The sequence below is a fragment of the Macrotis lagotis genome, chromosome 3, assembly GCF_037893015.1.
Source record: "Macrotis lagotis isolate mMagLag1 chromosome 3, bilby.v1.9.chrom.fasta, whole genome shotgun sequence".
Taxonomy (NCBI): domain Eukaryota; kingdom Metazoa; phylum Chordata; class Mammalia; order Peramelemorphia; family Peramelidae; genus Macrotis; species Macrotis lagotis.
In genome coordinates this window covers 213,097,693-213,115,631 of record NC_133660.1, presented here as the reverse complement: position 1 = coordinate 213,115,631, position 17,939 = coordinate 213,097,693, and the positions used below count along the sequence as shown (strand labels likewise).

The window sequence follows — 17,939 nt, the reverse complement described above, 5'->3', positions numbered from 1 at the left end:
GGAAGGAAGGGAGTTAATATGGAACAAATTTTTTAAAAAAGTTAATTTTTTGCTTACAGATAATTTATAATAAATGAAAATTAATTAAAAAATAAATTTTAACACAAAAGAAAGGTTTTCAATGAGGAATCCATTGTACCCCCAGATAGCCTATTTGGACAGCTCCAACTGTTCTATAGTTATTTTACTTGTTCTTTTTCCCTCCCTTGCCCCAAACTTAGATTTGCTTCTTTGCAATTTCTAATTGTTGCTGTGGGTTCTATCCTCTGAAACCAAAGGGTAAAGTTCCAGTTTCATTCTATTACATGTCAGCCCCAGAAATATTTGAATATAGCTTTCATATTATAGGATTGTAGAATACAGATTCAGAGTTGAGCTGGAGGAGAACTTAGCTGAGTCATTGTCAAATGAACTCTTTTTGGAATTGAAGTAACTGAGACCTAGTGAGGTTGATTTACTTGCCCAGGGTCATAGACAAACTTAGCATTTGGGGTAAGCTTTGAACCCAGGGCTTCTTTCTGATTGTCTATGAATTAACTCATGCTGCCTCTTCAAATGTGAATACAATATTCCCAATTTGGACTGACAAGGACAGAGTACAAACAGACTATCATTTGCTTGTTCACAGGAATTAAAGTTGTCTCTGCAGTCCTGAGATTATATTAGCTTTTCAGGCTGCTACATGATATTGCTTAATACTTAGCTTCCAGTCTGCTAAAACCCACAGATCATTTTTAAAGACAACTTGTAGTTTATCTTAAAGCTAATGACTAAATTCATTTTTCTTCTTTTTCTTTTTCTCATAGGTTTTGCCAAACCATGGTGCCCATGCAGCAGGATTTTTCATTTCATTTCTAGTCTCTCTGGTACTTACCTGTGTCATATTTTTATTTATATCTCAGTCCCAATGTCTCAAATGGAACATCTGTAATAAAAATAGGGTGAGTAATAACATGAGTTTCCTTCTATGCTGATATTATTGATGTTTAGCTATAAAATATGCTGGTGTACTTTGTGGACCTGTGGCTGTATGACAAATAATCATAACCAAGGCCATTGAATGTTAGAATCACAGAGATAGAAGGGACTTTGGGGGGGGCATCATTTATTATAACCCATAAGACCAGCTTTCTCCTCTTATTAAGACTGGTTCTCAGAAGGTAAGTCATCCTTCACACACACTTTGCTCTGGTGTTCCAAATGTCCCATATATGCTCTTCCCTCTGGGTCTTTGTTCATGCTCTTCATAGATCTGAAATGTTATTCATCCTTTTTTGTGCCCTCTCTTCCTATTTAATTCTTCCTCATCTTTTAAATTCCATTTTGAATGAAGCTTTCCCTGATCCTTTCTTCTCTCCACAGAGTAATGACTTTTATCCTCAGATCTCACATATTGTATTCTTTGTTGTATTTCTTTACTGAACTTTTCTTGGACTGTTGGGTACCGTGGCTAACTGGATGTGTCTTATATGCCTGTCTTCCTCTGTAATCTCCATGGGACAGGGATTGTGAACTTATGGATATTTTGTGTCTCTTCTCTGCACACAATAGGTGATAAATAAGTGATCATGGAATGAATCTTGTTTCTATTTCTCTAGGAAATTCATTCCATGAAGCAGCCTATTCTATTACTGACAAGTTCCTGTCATTTGGAAGTTAGTACTTTATGTGTAGCTAAAATACATCTTCCTAAAATACAATCAACTCATTATTATTGGTACTATTGAAGTGGAGATCATTATATGTGATGAACAATGCACTATCTTAGAAATTTTTTATTAAACTTCCATTTCTTTGTGTCATTAAATAATATATTATATAAAAATAGATATTATTCCTATCCAGGTACATATATTCTAAGAATTAAAAAAGTTTTATGGTTTAATATATAAAAAGTTTAAAGATACATTGAGAGAACAAAATTGATTTTCATTAAAATTGTACTGAATTTTATCAGAGAATAATGACAGCTTAAACTTGTATAAACCCTTAGTTTATAGCATATTTTTAAGATAATAAATTTAAGCCTAGAAAGAAACTTAGAGATCAAATAATCCAATCTCTTCATTTTTGTAGCAGAAGAATATGAGGCCTTGAGCACAGAAGAGTCTTACCTAAGACTATAGATTTAGTAAGTAACCCTTTAGGATGTAAAATGAAGTCTCCTACCTCTAAGTAAAGGACTTTATCTTGTGAGAGAAGTGAGTCAGATGATATTATAATTCATTCATGGAACAAAAATACTACTTTGTATTAAAATTTGCCGTGTCATTATCTTGACGAGTCTACCTGACCATAAATCTCACATGGACATAAAACACAATTAATAATCAGTAATCCCTATGGTCCTTGGCACAGAATCTTGCACATAGTAAATAGTCAGTAAATAAAAATGAAAATAAGAGGTGTTAAGTCCTCTGTTCTGAAAATTTTTAAAAAGGAATTTTGGATTTCAGAATTTGGTATATTTGAATGATAGAAGAGATGATTTGATAGACTTGATGGCTTGAGGGGAGAAGAAAAAATGTAGTGACCAAGAACCAGAAAGAAGAGTTCCATGATCATCAGGAGACAAGTAATCAGTTTCCATTCAGATACATAAGCACAAGTAGCAGATTTTGTGCCTGAATCAAGATTAAGACATTTTACTTCTTACTTGGAGAAAGAAACATATAAATTGTATACCTAGTTGAGTCACAGAACATCTAAGCTGAAGGGGACCATAATCTGAAATGTTAGCCCTGGGGACATTAGAAATATTTCAGGTCAATATTTCTAACTACTTAATTACTATATGACCATAGTAAGGGAGGGAAAGAGAGAGTGAGGGAAAGGAGGAAGGAAGGGAGGAAGGAAGGAAGGAAGGAAGAAAGGAAGGAAGGAAGGAAGGAAGGAAGGAAGGAAGGAAGGAAGGGAGGGAGGGAGGGAGGGAGGGAGGAAGGGAGGGAGGGAAGGGAAGGAGAGAGAGAGAATGGAAGAAGGAAGGAGCGAGAAGGAAAAGAAAGAAGAAAGGAAAGAGAGGAGGAAAGGAAAGAAGGAATGGAGAGAGGGGGAAGGAGGAAAGCTGGATAGAAAAGTAAAAGAAGGAATGGGCAGAAGGAAAGAAGAAAGAAAATGAATTGACAGAAGAAAGAAGAAAGTATGGACAGAGAAATGAAAAGAAGAAAAGAAGCCTTTATTAAGTATCTACTATATGCTAGACATTTTACTAAGTACTTTACAAATATTAACTCATTTATCCCATCAATAACCCTGGGAGGTAGGTATTATTATAAACTCCATTTTAGAGCTGAGAAAATGAGACATACAGAGGATTGACTTGCCAGAGTCACAAAACTAGAACGTATCCAAGTCCAGATTTAATTAAAGTCTTCTTGACTTTTCTTGACCAGTCCAAGGACCAGTAGTCTATCAGGGCACCATTTATCTTCTTCCATAGGCAAGTCACTTAGGTTTTTGACCCTCAGTTTTCTTATCTCTAAAATGAAGATAAGAATATCCCATAACATTTAAATATTGTAGTTTCAAAATTAGGACTAGAACCCAAGTTTCTTGACTTCCAGTTCCAAAGAATTTCTGCTACGTTATGCAAAGCCACGTGTATTCATGGAGAAAATACTAGGTGGAGCAAATAGGTTCATTTTCAAGTCCAAATTCTTTCATTAACTCACTCTATAACTTTGAACCTTTCTTTCCTCATCAGTTCAGAGAGGAGAAAGAATATGATGACCTCTAGCATCCCCTTTAGTCTTAACCTTTTTGGTATTTTAATAGATAGTACATCTCCAGTCATCCTGATCATATTTGGCCTCTGGACCCAGATGGCTCAGGAGAAAATAAGTGAGAGGTAAATTTGCTCAACCCACCCTCACATCAATTCATTTATATATCATTACATTCCTGATGTCATGACATCAAGAAAGTATGACAAACAATAGCAACAACAATAGCAAACAACAGATAACATATGGAGTGTCATTAGTATGCATTAATTATACAATGAAATGTTCATGATCCTTGTGAGGGACAGCTTATCTGGAGAGCAAAATAATTTATGAAGGTAGATACTTTCTTCTCTGGAAGTTTTCATTTGTTTGTGTGTACATGCACTTGGCTTGTTGGTTTGGTTTTGTTTTTAAAAATTAGAATTAGATCAAGAAGTGTGTGTGTGTGTGTGTGTGTGTGTGTGTGTGTGTGTGTGTGTGTGTGTGTGTGTGTAGTTGGTCACCTGGGAGAATAATTTTCTCTGTTAGAAAGCAGTAGAACACTGGTAGGAAGCCCTTGCTTAGAAAGATCTGAATCATCGAATTTTTAATACTAATAATAAACCAGTGACATTTTAAGGTTGGCAAAATGTTTGACAACACTGATCCTCTAACCCCAATGAAGTAGGTACTATTAATATACCAATGGTGAAACAATTGGTGATCAACTAAGGAAGGAATCAACCTCTGTGTTCCTAACACTGTCCATACACAGCTGCTATGTTGATTGTCCTGTGGTGGTAAATCAAGAAGCAAATATATTGAACCAAATTCCAAGGCATTCATTAAAATAAAAGTTTTTACTCTGAATTTCATGGAATTTCAGAGTCAAAGTTCCCTTAGACATCATATAATACAGGAATTCTTAACCTTGGGGTGGGGGAGAATCATAGTCCCATTGGAAATTTAGTGCAGTATATGGATCCCTTCTTGGAATAATATTTTAAAATAGTTGTAAGAAATGCTAAATTCAGTTGATAAAAATAAAACTGTGTTTTTTTCTCATCCAACTTTGCAGTCCCTCTGACATCTACTAAAGGCCTCTTAGAGTCTGTGAACCTCAAATTAAAAAATTCTGATAAAGTCCAAAGTCTTTATTTTATAAATAAAGAAAAATAAAGTTACATGGTAAAGGTCATATATCTACTTAGGAACAAAGTTAAAACTGCAATCCAAATATCTTCAATTTAATTATTTTTCTTTATTTTTACTATATACTAGCTACTTCTATTCCTAATTTCCTCTAGGTTTTTTCTTTTTCTTTTTGTTTTTTTAACTGCAACAGAACTGAAGAGACATTGAATGATATATGAATAGCCTACCTCCCTTTACCGTTCAGAATATCTTCAGAAAGGATTTTTACTCCATCTTGCATACATGTCATCACTGACCTCATGTTTCCTACCTGCTTTTATTTTTATCCTTTAGTTTATTGCTTGTAAGGTTCATGAGCCTCATTAATATGTTATATTTGGCAAGAAATCAGGCAAAATCCATGACAAGAGTTAATTCTGTGATTTAGAAGATCACAGCTTTGGCAAGGTAATAAGTGATGTGTTAATTTGATTCCAGTTTTAAACATCTTTGAACATTTTTCCTTGAAGATTCATGGTAACTTTTAATCTTAGAATCAAATTATCTTCTCTATCTTGTTATTTTGCTTTCTTTTCATAAGATTAATTTAGGCTGTAGAGGGAAAATACATGGCTTGAGTGACTTCTCCTGCCTTTGAATAGCTGCAAGTCACTTAATCAGTGTTTCAGTTAATCCACTTAATCCAGAGAATCATGAACCCCACTTTCTTACTAGTATAGCTTTAGGCACCCAAACTGAAAAGTTCTAAAGAAACTTGGATTAAAATATAGACATATTATTAAATATTTAAGTGACACAAAGGTAGGAGGGTAACTTACATGTTGGATAACAATCAGTCTCCAAAAATACCATGACTTGTGTGAATGGTAGTCTCTGTCTAGTAAGCTAAAATTTAATGTGAATAAATTTAAATTCTTGCATATCATTTAAAATGTAAACCACATAAATCTGGGATAGAGGGGATTCTGTGGTTGCTGAGTTGTCCACTCATGTTGTACTCTTTGTGACCCCATGGACCATATTAATATATCAATATTGTCCATGGGGTATTCTTGATGAAGTATGATACTGGCATAATTTTTCCTTCTTTAGTGGATTAAGTGAAACAGGGGTTAAGTAACTTGCTCTGGGTCATACAACTATGTAATATGTGAGAACAGATTTAAACTCAGGTGTTCGTGACTCCAGCCTCTGCTGAGTCATCTAACTGCCTCCAAGCAATAACTCCTGTATAAAAGATCTAAAGATTTTAGTGTAGTGAAATATTCATAAGTCAAAAGTGTGATAAAATTACTAAAATGCTAATGTAATCTTAAATTTGAGCACAGTGTACAGAATAATGGATGTTATAGTGCTGTCCTTTGTTGTATGCTGGGTAGACCACACTTGAGAATATTTTATTCCTATGGAAAGGGAAGCAGTTTATGACCAAGGAAGAGATGGAGAACATCATTAAAAACAAACTAGATAATTTTGATTACATTAAATTAAAAAACTGTTGTACAAAACTACTATAACCAAGATCAAAAGAAATGTAGTAGGAAGATAATTTGACTCTAAGATTAAAAGTTACCATGAATTGTCAAGACAAAATTTTTACAACTAGTATTTCAGAAAAAGGACCCATTTCTAAAATATATAGAAAACTGAGTCAAATTTATTTTTAAAAAAAGCCATTCCCCAATTGACAAATGGTCAAAGGATACACAAAGGCAATTTACAGATGAGGAAATCAAAGCAATCCATAGTCATACAAAAAATTGCTCTAAACCATTACTTATTAGAAAAATGCAAATTAAATCATGTCTGAGGTACCACCTTACACCTCTCAGACTGGCCAATATGACCAGAAAGTACAATGATCATTGTTGGAAGGGATGTGGAAAATCTGGTACAGTAATACATTGTTGGTGGAGCTGTTAATTTTGTAGAGCAATTTGGAATTCTTCCCAAAGCCCAATAAAATTCTGCATACCCTTTGATCCAGCAATACTACTACTGGGTCTATACCCTTAAGAGATCATGAAAAATTGTAAAAACCTCACTTGACCAAAAATATTCATAGCAGCCCTGTTTGTGGTGGCAAAGAATTGGAAATTAAGTGAATGTCCATCAGTTGGGGAATGACTGAACAAATTGTAGTATATATACATTATTGTACACTATTGTTCTATTAGAAACCAGGAGGAATGGGAATTCAGAGAAGCCTGGATGGATTTGCATAAACTGAAGCTGAGCAAGATGAGCAGAATCAGAACAGTGACACCCTAACAGCAATATGGGGTTAATAAACAGTTAGTGCAACAATCAGGGACAATTTTGGGGTGTCTGTAATGGAGAATACCATCTGTATCTAGAGAAAGAATTGTGGAGTTTGAACAAAGATCAAAGACTATTACCTTTAATTTTAAAAAAATATCTTATTATGTAATTTTGCTATTTCTTATTTTTATTTTTTTTCCTTAAGGATATGCTTTCTCTCTCAACACAGTCAATTTAGATCATGGAAACAATGAAAAGACTAACAGACTGCCTTCTGTGGGGGTGGAGGAGGGAAGCGAGATTAGGGGGAAAACTGTAAAATTCAAAAATAAATAAATATAATTTTTAAAAAGAATGTTTTATTCATTTGTAAATAAAAAATTTTAGGAGAGGCACTGATAACCCATGACTGTGAATGAGGTGCTGGGAAACCTGGAAATCATGAGATATGGCACAATAGAGAGCAGTTCAATGAACTAGTTATATTTATATTGTAGAAGAACCCATCTAAGGAGGAACATGATTTCTTTTTCCAAGTATTAGAGGTATTGCTATGTAAAAATATGTTAGAATGGGTTGGATAGATCTTGAGGACCAAACTAGAAATATCTTTTAGGAGCTGTAAATGCATATGTTGACTTTATATAAGAAATATCTTCCTGTAGTTTATGATCAAGGAAGAGATGGAGAACATCATTAAAAACAAACTAGATAATTTTGATTACATTAAATTAAAAAGCTTTTGCACAGACAAAACCCACTGTAACCAAGATCAGAAGAAATGTAATAAATTGGGGGACAATTTTATAACTAGTATTTCTGACAAAGGACTCATTGCTAAACTATATAGAGAACTGAGTCAAATTTATTTTTGAAAAAGCCATTCCCCAATTGACAAATGGTCAAAGGAAATGCAACGGCAATTTACAGATGAGGAAATCAGAATGATCCATAGTCACATGAAAAATTGCTCTAAATCATTACTGATTAGAGAAATGAAAATTAAAGCATCTGTAAGGTAGCACCTCATATCTCTCAGACTGGCCAATATGACCAGAAAGGACAATTTTCATTGTTGGAAGGGATGTGGGAAATTTGGGACAATAATACATTGGTGGAGCTGTGAACTTATCCAGCCTTTCTGGAGAGCAATTTGGAATTATACCCAAAGGGCAATAAAAATGTGCATACTTTTTGATCCAACAATGCCACTATTGGGTCTATACCCTGAAGAGATCTTGAAAAAGGATAAATGCATCACTTGTACAAAATTATTCATAGCAGCCCTGTTTGTGGTGGCTAAAAATCAGAAATTGAGTGAATGTCCATCAATTGGGGAATGACTGAACAAATTGTGGTATATGTATGTTATGGAACACTATTGTTCTATCAGAAACCAAGAGAGATGGGATTTCAGAGAAGCCTGGAAAGACTTGCATGAACTGATGTTGAATGAGATGAGCAGAACCAGAAGAATACTGTACACCCTAACAGTAACATGGGTGTGATGATCAACCTTAATGGACTTGCTTATTCCATCAATGAAATGGGACAATTTTAGAGTACCTGCAATGGAGAATACCATCTGTATCCAGAGAAAGAATTGTGGAGTTTAAACAAAGACCAGTCTATTGCCTTCATTTTTAAAAAAAAAATGTCTTATGTACTACATAATTTAGCTATCTTTAATATTATACTTTCTCCTCAAAGATAGGATTTCTCTCCTCAACACATTCAATTTTGATCAATATATAGTATGGAAACAATGAAAAAATCAGACTGCCTTCAGTGGGAGATGGGGAAGGGAAGCAAAATTGAGGGAAAAATTGTAAAATTAAAGAAAACATAAAAAGAAAAATAAAAGCAATATCTTCATAGTCATTTCAACTGTCTCAGCATCTAAGACTGCCTCAGGAGTCGTAACCCTCCCCATAACTGAAAATGTACAATTGGAGTTTCTGTAGAAGTAGCTTCTGGGTAAGGGTTGTACTTCATGACTTCTGGGACCATTAAAACTCTAAGATCCTGTGAAACCTGGGTGTTTCCCTGAATATACAACTTACTTTGTGATTCAAAGTCAATCCCTTGGGGGGTTCAGTTTCCTGATTTATAAAGTGAGGATCTTGGATCTGACACTATCTATGGTTCTTTCCTAGCTCTGACATTTTGTATTCAACCAGTTCTAATGTTGGTGTTCTCTGGTTTTTCCAGTTGTAATACCTTATAGTCCTTTCTAATGTTGTCATTCCATAGTCTATGTTTGATGTCCAATACAGGCTCTAGTATCCTAAGGTTTTATGACTGGTTATAAACCAGAGAAATTTAATGACAATTCCATTTGTTGCTTTTGGTATCTGTTTTATTTTTTTCGAATCTTTCCTTTTCCTAGATAGCAGCATAATGGATTTTCTAACATTCCTCTGCAGGTCCATCAGAGCCCCCATCAAGAAAGCAAACTGGAGTACTCACAGTTCACTTCAGTAGATGGCATGAGTGAAGAATTTGCCATCAGTGACCAAATCATTGATATATTGTCGTCCGAAGAGCCAGGGAATATGATCCAAGCCTTAGAAGAGTAAGAATCCATATTCTAGTTTTATCTTCCACCAAGTTTTCTCCTTAACTCTGCCTCTGTTATTATGAGACATAAACTCTTTTTCCAAACTCCCAGTGAATCAACTGATGAATGTAATCTGAACTAATGTATCCTCTTCTTCCATAGCATTTTTGGACTTTTTTGCATTATGGAACTTTGTAACATCAAGCCAAAAATCTGCTTCCCTAAATCTTCTCCTTCTTATTCAAACTTGGATAATTCAACATTAATTTGGACTTAAGAAGTTGGTTTCTACTATTAGTTCTATCATTTATTATCACTATGATCCTGGGTACCTTACTTTCCCAGAAGTAAGATACAATTTGGGAAGACGCAACATGGTACTGTAGCTACTGGCTACTTGAGTTCAGTTTTGCCTATGAGGAATCATTATTCAGACTTGGGAAAGCAAGGGTGGAAATAAAATTAAAAATTATTTAAAAGGTTTCAAGACATGGGAAGGAGGGAGGGAGGGAGGGAGGGAGGGAGGGAGGGAGAGAGAGAGAGAGAGAGAGAGAGAGAGAGAGAGAGAGAGAGAGAGAGAGAGAGAAAGGAAAGAGCAGTGCTGGCTGAGCCACAGGTCAGAGAAAACTGGTGGCCCTGAGCTGGGGTCCAACCTAGGGTTTTATGTCTTGCCTCTCATCCGTAGGACAAAAGGTGAAATACCACCTTCCCCTATAATGGACCAGGAATTAGATAGAGGGTAAAGCAAAGGAGATCAGGATGCAAATTTTACATTAAACAATGAATGAGTACATCAGGAATGGGAAGGGTTTCCACCCAAGCAGCCTTTAAGATCACAAATTGTTTCTGTTACAATCATAATTCTCTACTTCTAGTCAATTTACATCTCAAGTGTAGGTGATAGTTAATTTACCTCTCCTCCGAATTTCTACATTCACAATTCTCTTCAATTTTCCCCTGCATCATTATCACCAAATTGTCTCCACAAAAATCATACTGGTGCTTTGCCTGGCATTGCTAGAGCACCATGTTGCTTATTAACATGGGAAGGAACCATATCCAAATGGCAAGTACTCCCACAGCATCCAGACCATTACCAGAATTCCTGTTTCCTATCAAAGCAGGGGAAATTGTTTTGGAAAAAGAAGTAAGAAGGATGTCTTTGCACAATATTTCTCTGATCATGATAAACATATTTTGCAAGTCATGCCATTATTCATTTGATGACATAGTCTTCTTTAATCATGAAGAACAACAATAACAAAAACAAATCACAGTTTCTGTTTTTAAAACAGCTCCACCATGGAATCTCAGTTTTCAGCTATTGAAATCTGGCTCTTAATAACTAGGTTATATTGGGGGAAATGACTTTATATCTTTGTAGCTCAGTTTCTTCACTTGTAAAATAAGAAAGTTAGACTACATGGTTTTAGAGATTCTTTCACCTCTAACTCTGATATTGTGATTTTGTGATCATGTGGTCTTCCCTCTCTCTGACATGTTTAACATGAATTACAAGAATTGACTAGAGTAGTCATTGGATAGGAAACAGCCTAATTTAAATGATGAATTTTTCAACTCTTAGAAACTCTCAAAAACACATGTTCTAAATTATAATAGATTTGTGACTATTGGAGAAAACCAACAAGAAATAATGACGTGATTGCCTTTTGACCATGGAGTCATAGAATCACATAATTTGTAATTTGGAAGGTACCTCTTAGCCAAGAAGTACAACCCATACATGGAAAGACTTTGATTCATACCATGCTTCCAGCAATAGTTTCTTTGTCTGCAAAGAAGGAATATACTTGCATTCCTTTCTTCACAGAAAAAGTACTTTAAAAACCTGCAGAGTACTATAGAAATATTTGATTTGATATTTTGAAGCATCTCTAATCTCAACAATGTAAATTCTCTTTGTCAATATAGATTACAAATTATTTGGGCCTTCTCATCCTAATCAAGACATTAATATTTCTTATCTGATACTTCTATATAGCTCATCTAGAGGGGGTAGTGCCCATTTTGGAGTCAGGGAAAGATTAAATTTAAATCCTACTTGAGACACTACCTGTGTTACTCTGGAGAAATGATTTTTGGTTTTGAGTCTCAGTTTTCACATCCATAAGCACTTATGAAAATTATTTGACTAGGTCATGGTGAGGATCAAGTGAGGTAATCTATAAAAATTACTTTGTAAACTTTGCAAACTAAATTATTATATAAATGTTAACTTATTAGGAGATTCATCCAAAGGATGGGAGGTGGTTCAACAACCTCAATAACATTTTGTAAAGACCAGTGATGCACTTAGAGCATTGCTTTGCTTCACTATTACTTCATGACCAACTCATCTACCTTTCTAGATATTTGCCTTCTTGATAGTCTTGATGGAATCTTGGATGTTACTTTTTTCTATTAATTAATACTAATATAATACAACTGAATGATAATCACCATTGATTTTCATTTCAAATATATATATATATATAATGTGTATATATATACATATATAATATATGTTATGCATATATGCATGTATATATTCATATATCTTGTGATTTTATTTCCTTTGATATGGTGGCAATCTCTGATTTAGAACCATATAATGTAACTAGGATAATATTAAGGCTAAAGGTAATGCTTTGGATCATTGAAAGGTAGATGTATGAGTCACTATCCAAATAAACATCAAATTATAATTATCTCCTAATCAACTTTATATCATTGTCCACATAATTCACTATACTTCCCCCCTTTTTTGCAAGGAGAAGGTGCAGTTCATATGAGGATTGTTAAATTCTTCTCTCTTTTGCCTGTGATATCAATGAACTAGTCCCATGGTGTTGTTCTAGGGCTTGGGTGATGCACTCAATACAAAGTCAAGAAAACTTCTATATTGTCAGGGAATCCTTTGGTATGACAACCCCCATGACAATGGTTAATACTTTAGCTGAATAGACTTTTTTTTGTCTTGTGTTATATTGGTAGTCAGTGACTTCATGATTCCATTATGTCTGCATCAGCATAAGCATTTTCTTCATCTGGAAGTCACCATACTAATGAAATTGCTATTCCTTTTTTCATTGCTGGTGGCTTCTTGAATAATAAGTTAGTAGTTACTTATAGTTTTTTTTTTTATTTGGGGGAGGGTTGAGGGGAGATAATAATGGCATCTATATTATTTCAATTTTTTTTAATTCTCCCTCCTTCTATTCAAGTATCTCATAAATCAATTCCAAAAAAACTTAAAATTATGTATTCCTCTAGAATGGACTTCTGTATAAAAAGGTTCTTAGCCTAGAACTCATAAACTCAAAGAGTCCAATTTTTAATATATAATATTTTTAATATTGAAATAATTGTTTTCTTTCTTATCCTGCACATTTAAATGTTATGCATTTGAGTGTTATTCTGAGAATGGGCCCTAGACTTAAAAAGACTGACAGAGAGGTCCATGACTAAGAAAAAAGGTTAGGCTCCCGATCTAGAGATCTATTTGTGCAAATCGAGTGACTCTTCTGAATATCCATCTTAGTTCCAATACAAATTCACTCTCTCTCTCTCTCTCTCTCTCTCTCTATATATATATATATATATATATATATATTATATATATATATATATATATATATATCCCAATAATTTTTTTATGTTGATGAATCCAAATATGATAGTTCTACTATCATTGATGATAAGAAGCCATTGCTAATGGTGAAAATATTATTTGTTTTTTTCTTCCAGTTTCATCATCAAATGTTCTTTGAATGATTCAGTTTATTGTGCATCCTACTAAACTTTATATATGTTCCTTTGCCCTTATACAACTTCTTCCCAGCTTTTTGAGATGATATTTCTCAGTTTCCAATCTTCTTCTATAATGTATTACAAATAACCTCATCTTTTTAGTAGCTATTTCCTTTATAGTATTTACTTGCAAAGAAAAATTCTGGATTTCTTTGACCTCTTTGTCTTTATGATCATTTTAGAATAAAATATATCTAAAAATACGAAGCATAAAAAAATCTCCCAGATTTTAGAGTGAGAAGCTTACTTGAATAGGTTGAGTCAGAGCTGTAATTGCACTCTATGTAATCTTATCTCTATTGGTTTTTCCCATGATTTGTTGTTAACTTTGATCTTTGTTCTAATCAATCAACTTTGAATATATATAGATGTCTAATTCTGAAATAACTTTTATACTTCAACGACTCATTTCTTGTCTGTTAAAATACAATCATTTTTGTGACTGCTGATGCATTTATATCCAAAGACTTCCAAATCTCGAAAAACTGTATTGTTGCAATCCAAACCTGTGGCTTCTGAGTTTAGATTCTATCTTTTTTTTTAATATCAAACCAATAACTAAATTTTATCTTTGACTTTTCTTCTTTACTCTACATTGAATTTACCTGGTACAGAAGTCAAAGAATGACTTGGTTTTGAGTATCTCATAAAGTTCTTCACAGAATTTCCTTCTTCTTCCTCTAAAACACAAGCTGAGATTCTTTTCATAGTAGACTATTTGCATTTATTCATCCTCATGCTTCCAACTGCTAATGCCCTTTCTTCTTCCCTGGCTTGTTTTTTTCTCTTTGTTGTATTTATTTTTCATTATATATTATATTCTGTATAATATTACAGTTCATGTGTCCATCCTGTCCCTGGATAGGTTAACTTGTTTCTATCTACTTTGTATTAATTCATGTAAGATTACAAGCTCATGTGCATCTGTCCCTAGATAGATTGACTTGTTACCAAATTTTTATTTATTTTATATAATATATTATATTATATGTTATATAAGATTACAACTCATGTATCCATCCTATCCCCTGATAGACTGCAAACTCCTTGAGAGCAGGAATTGATACATTTCTTTCTTTTTATTCTTGCAGACCCAGCATGGTGTCTAAAACTTATTGACCAATTATTCCAAGATAACTTTGTCTTGGACACCATGATCTATCTTGTTGTCTTTTGCTGCTTGAAAATACTGATTCCCCTAACTTTTTTTTACACATCTCTCAGAGGAGAGCTTATGAGTCAATTTTCCACTGATTTTACTTTATCAATTCAATTCAGCAAATATCAATAATTAATAACAATGTACTAGACACAGTCCTAAACTCCAGACATAAAAAACAAAAACTAATACTTACTACTAAGGATCCTGCCGTCTAGGGGACTGGAAGAGTGGTCAGAGACTACTATGTACAAAGACAAGAATAATATAGTCCTTTTTCCTCAAGAGGCTTAGCTTCTGGGGCAGGGGTAGGGGAAGGTGACAGTGGGTGAAGGAGGTATACCATGTACCCAGATATGCTCAATATTCCATTTACCGGCAATTTAGAAATGTCTTCTGATTTTATTTATAATGAAAGTATCAATTGACAATTTTCATTTAAAAGCAAACTCCATATACAATCTCTCTACTTTCTTAACAACAAATAAATAACTTTGCATAACTAGTGCCACCTGTTGGTCAATCCTACCCATAGCATAGTGTCTGGTCTATAGTAAATGCTTAATAAATGTTTATTGATTGATTGATTGTTGATCCCTTAAGTTCTGAATGATTCCTTAGGTCTAAAATCACACTACTAAGACTGCAATTATAGCCTGCTCTCATGTTTTGAAATATTCATATTTTTAGGGAAAGCATGACCTGTATTTGTACCAATAGTATAGAAAGGAAAATAATTTCAGAAAGGAAATAATAATAAAAATGAATAACAATGATAATAATAGCAATACTTAGTATTTATATATCACTTTAAGATTTATAGTTTAGCACATATTATTAATATACTAATATAATTCTATATTAAATATTTATTATTTAATCCTTGCAATAGCCCTGTGAAATAGATGGTATTATTTATCCCCATTTTACAGAGGAAAACACTGAAGTATAGAGAAGCTAAGTAATTTGCCCAGGGTCACATAATCAGCAAGTGTTTGAAGCAGGATTTGAACTAGTCTTTCTGAGTTTGAGTGCCTAGCTGCCTAGCTCATTCATGAAATGACATGATAGTATCTCACTTGTCTACTACTTTATGGTTATAAAGTTCTCCATGTGTAAAGACAATTGAATCCTCCAACAATGTTGTTTAGTAACTAATACAAGTTTTTGTTTCCTGTTTCACAGATGAGGAAACAGTTGCAGCAAGTAAATTAATTTACTTAGTTTTATGTAGCAAGGCAGAGCTACAAATTTAATCTCAATCTTTAACTGTTCCACTCCAAGACCAAGAGAAAAATAAAAGCAACTCTTTCCCTGGTTTTGTTCTACGTATAAGCAGAGACTAGAGCAGGCAGGTTTGGGTATATGATTATAATAAAAATATTGAGTTTTTAAAAAATTGTTCTCACACATTGCAAAACTAGGTTTGAAGTGAGTGCTTCTGTTTCCCCCATCCTTTATCTAAGGATTAGCTTTATTTAAGAAAAAAAATGACTCTATGATCCAGAAGTATAGCTCCATCAGTCAGTTGGAAATTTTAACATAATGATCTTAGACCTCTAAGTATTTGAAATGTGAGAATTTCTTTGTAATCTTAAACTCTTAATTAACTGAGATTCTCCAGTTTTTCATTTCTTGTAATACTTACTAGCTACAAGAGGTAAAATACCATTCAGAATATAAATGATTTAATGTGAGTGAAATATTTGAATCAGCTTTCAACTTCTAAAATTATACTTTCCAATAAAGAATAATTCACTCTAGTTGTAAAATCCTTTCATAGTCTTTTACTTATGAATTTCATGATGAAATAGAGGCTTTAGTTATCTTTTTCATTGATGACATACATGCCTCCCTGTTAGAATGTAAGCTCTGTAAGGATAAGAGCTCTGACTTTTTGTCTTTTTTTTCCTAATCTCTGATCCATTAGAGAAACTTAATAAATGCATTCTGATTTTAACTGGTGATATACTATTTGAAAACATTCTCAGTTTGTTCCCCTAATCTTTTGTTCTTGAGCTGTTCTCGTTGTGTCTGACTCATTATGACCCCATTTGAGGTTTTCTTTGGCAAAGATACTGGAGTATTTTGCCATTTCTTTCTCTAGTTCATTATCAAATGAGGAAATTAAGGTAAACAGGGCTGATTTCCCCAGGGTTAAATAGTTAATGTCTGAGGTCAGATCTGAAGTATGTCCTTGCACTCTGTCCACTGTACCACCTAGTTGCCTGTCTTCCAATCTGCACATTTCTAATAAGTTTTCAGAGAATGTTGTGGAAGCAACATTAGATCAGGGATCAAGAAACTTGGGTGGCAGTATGATCCATTTCAGAGAGCATTGAAGTGGAAGGAAAAATGTTCATCTCCCTTCTTTTTAAGACAGGCTGGCATCTTCCATGAAGACTATGTCCTGCCCAAGGTCAGACAGCTAGGAATGTTGAGCATAAACTTGAAGGAAGCAAATCACACAAACTAAATGGTGCAGTCTCCATTGACCATAGCAGCCATAGTCAGGAACACAGTTGTATTTCTAAGCTCATTGCTAGAATCTGTCAAAGGTTTCCTTGCTCCCAATTGTAAGATTTAGAGAAAAATCCAAGAAGTAGAACACGAGATTTATAGTTATTTCTATGCAGTTCCTGCTGATGCTTTTTTACCCTTAAGGTTCTTCAGATACACAGTAGACCAAAGGAGAGTCTACAATAGGGTTAGGCATGAGTAGTTTTGTGGCAATGGAGAGTCATCACCTTGAAGGACTGCTTGACTGTGTTCATTGCTTACCTCATGCATCAGACAGCTTGTATTGAATAAGTTAAGGCTGGATAAAAAAATGAACCCCAGCATTGACCATGGATTCATGCAATCCATTCAAATAATGGATTCATGCAAAGACTGGTTCATAGAAGCATGAGGTTGACTTGGGAAGTTTCAGCCCTATTAATAACTACTTCTTTGCCATATATTCTAATTTTATCTTATCCTATTTCTTCAAGTAGGTCTCCCAAATAAAAAAAGGAAGGAATTGCTGCTTTATAAGATTATCATAGGATCATATTTTGAGAGGTGGAAGAGATCTCAAAGGCTGTCAAATTAGAAACCCTCATTTTACAAAAAAAGAAACTGAGACTCAGAGGAGCTAAGTGATTTGTTCAGGTTCTCTAGATAGTTTAATTTAATTATAACAAGAATTTATTAAGCCACTACCATGTGTAAAACGTGTTAGGGCTAGAAGCAGAAAGATGAAAAATCCCCTACCCTCAAGGAACTTATAGTCTACTTGACAAGAGTG

The 17,939-nt window shown here is 34.0% G+C and overlaps 1 protein-coding gene across 1 annotated transcript in view; it reads left to right on the top strand.

Moving 5' to 3' along the window:
* Positions 1-17,939, top strand: part of EVC2 (EvC ciliary complex subunit 2) — a 205,009-nt gene that overhangs the window by 61,726 nt on the left and 125,344 nt on the right. Inside the window, exons 6-7 of the mRNA XM_074231593.1 lie at positions 807-941; positions 9,548-9,696. Coding sequence (XP_074087694.1) covers positions 807-941; positions 9,548-9,696 — 284 coding nt within the window. The remainder of the gene's footprint in view (positions 1-806; positions 942-9,547; positions 9,697-17,939) is intronic.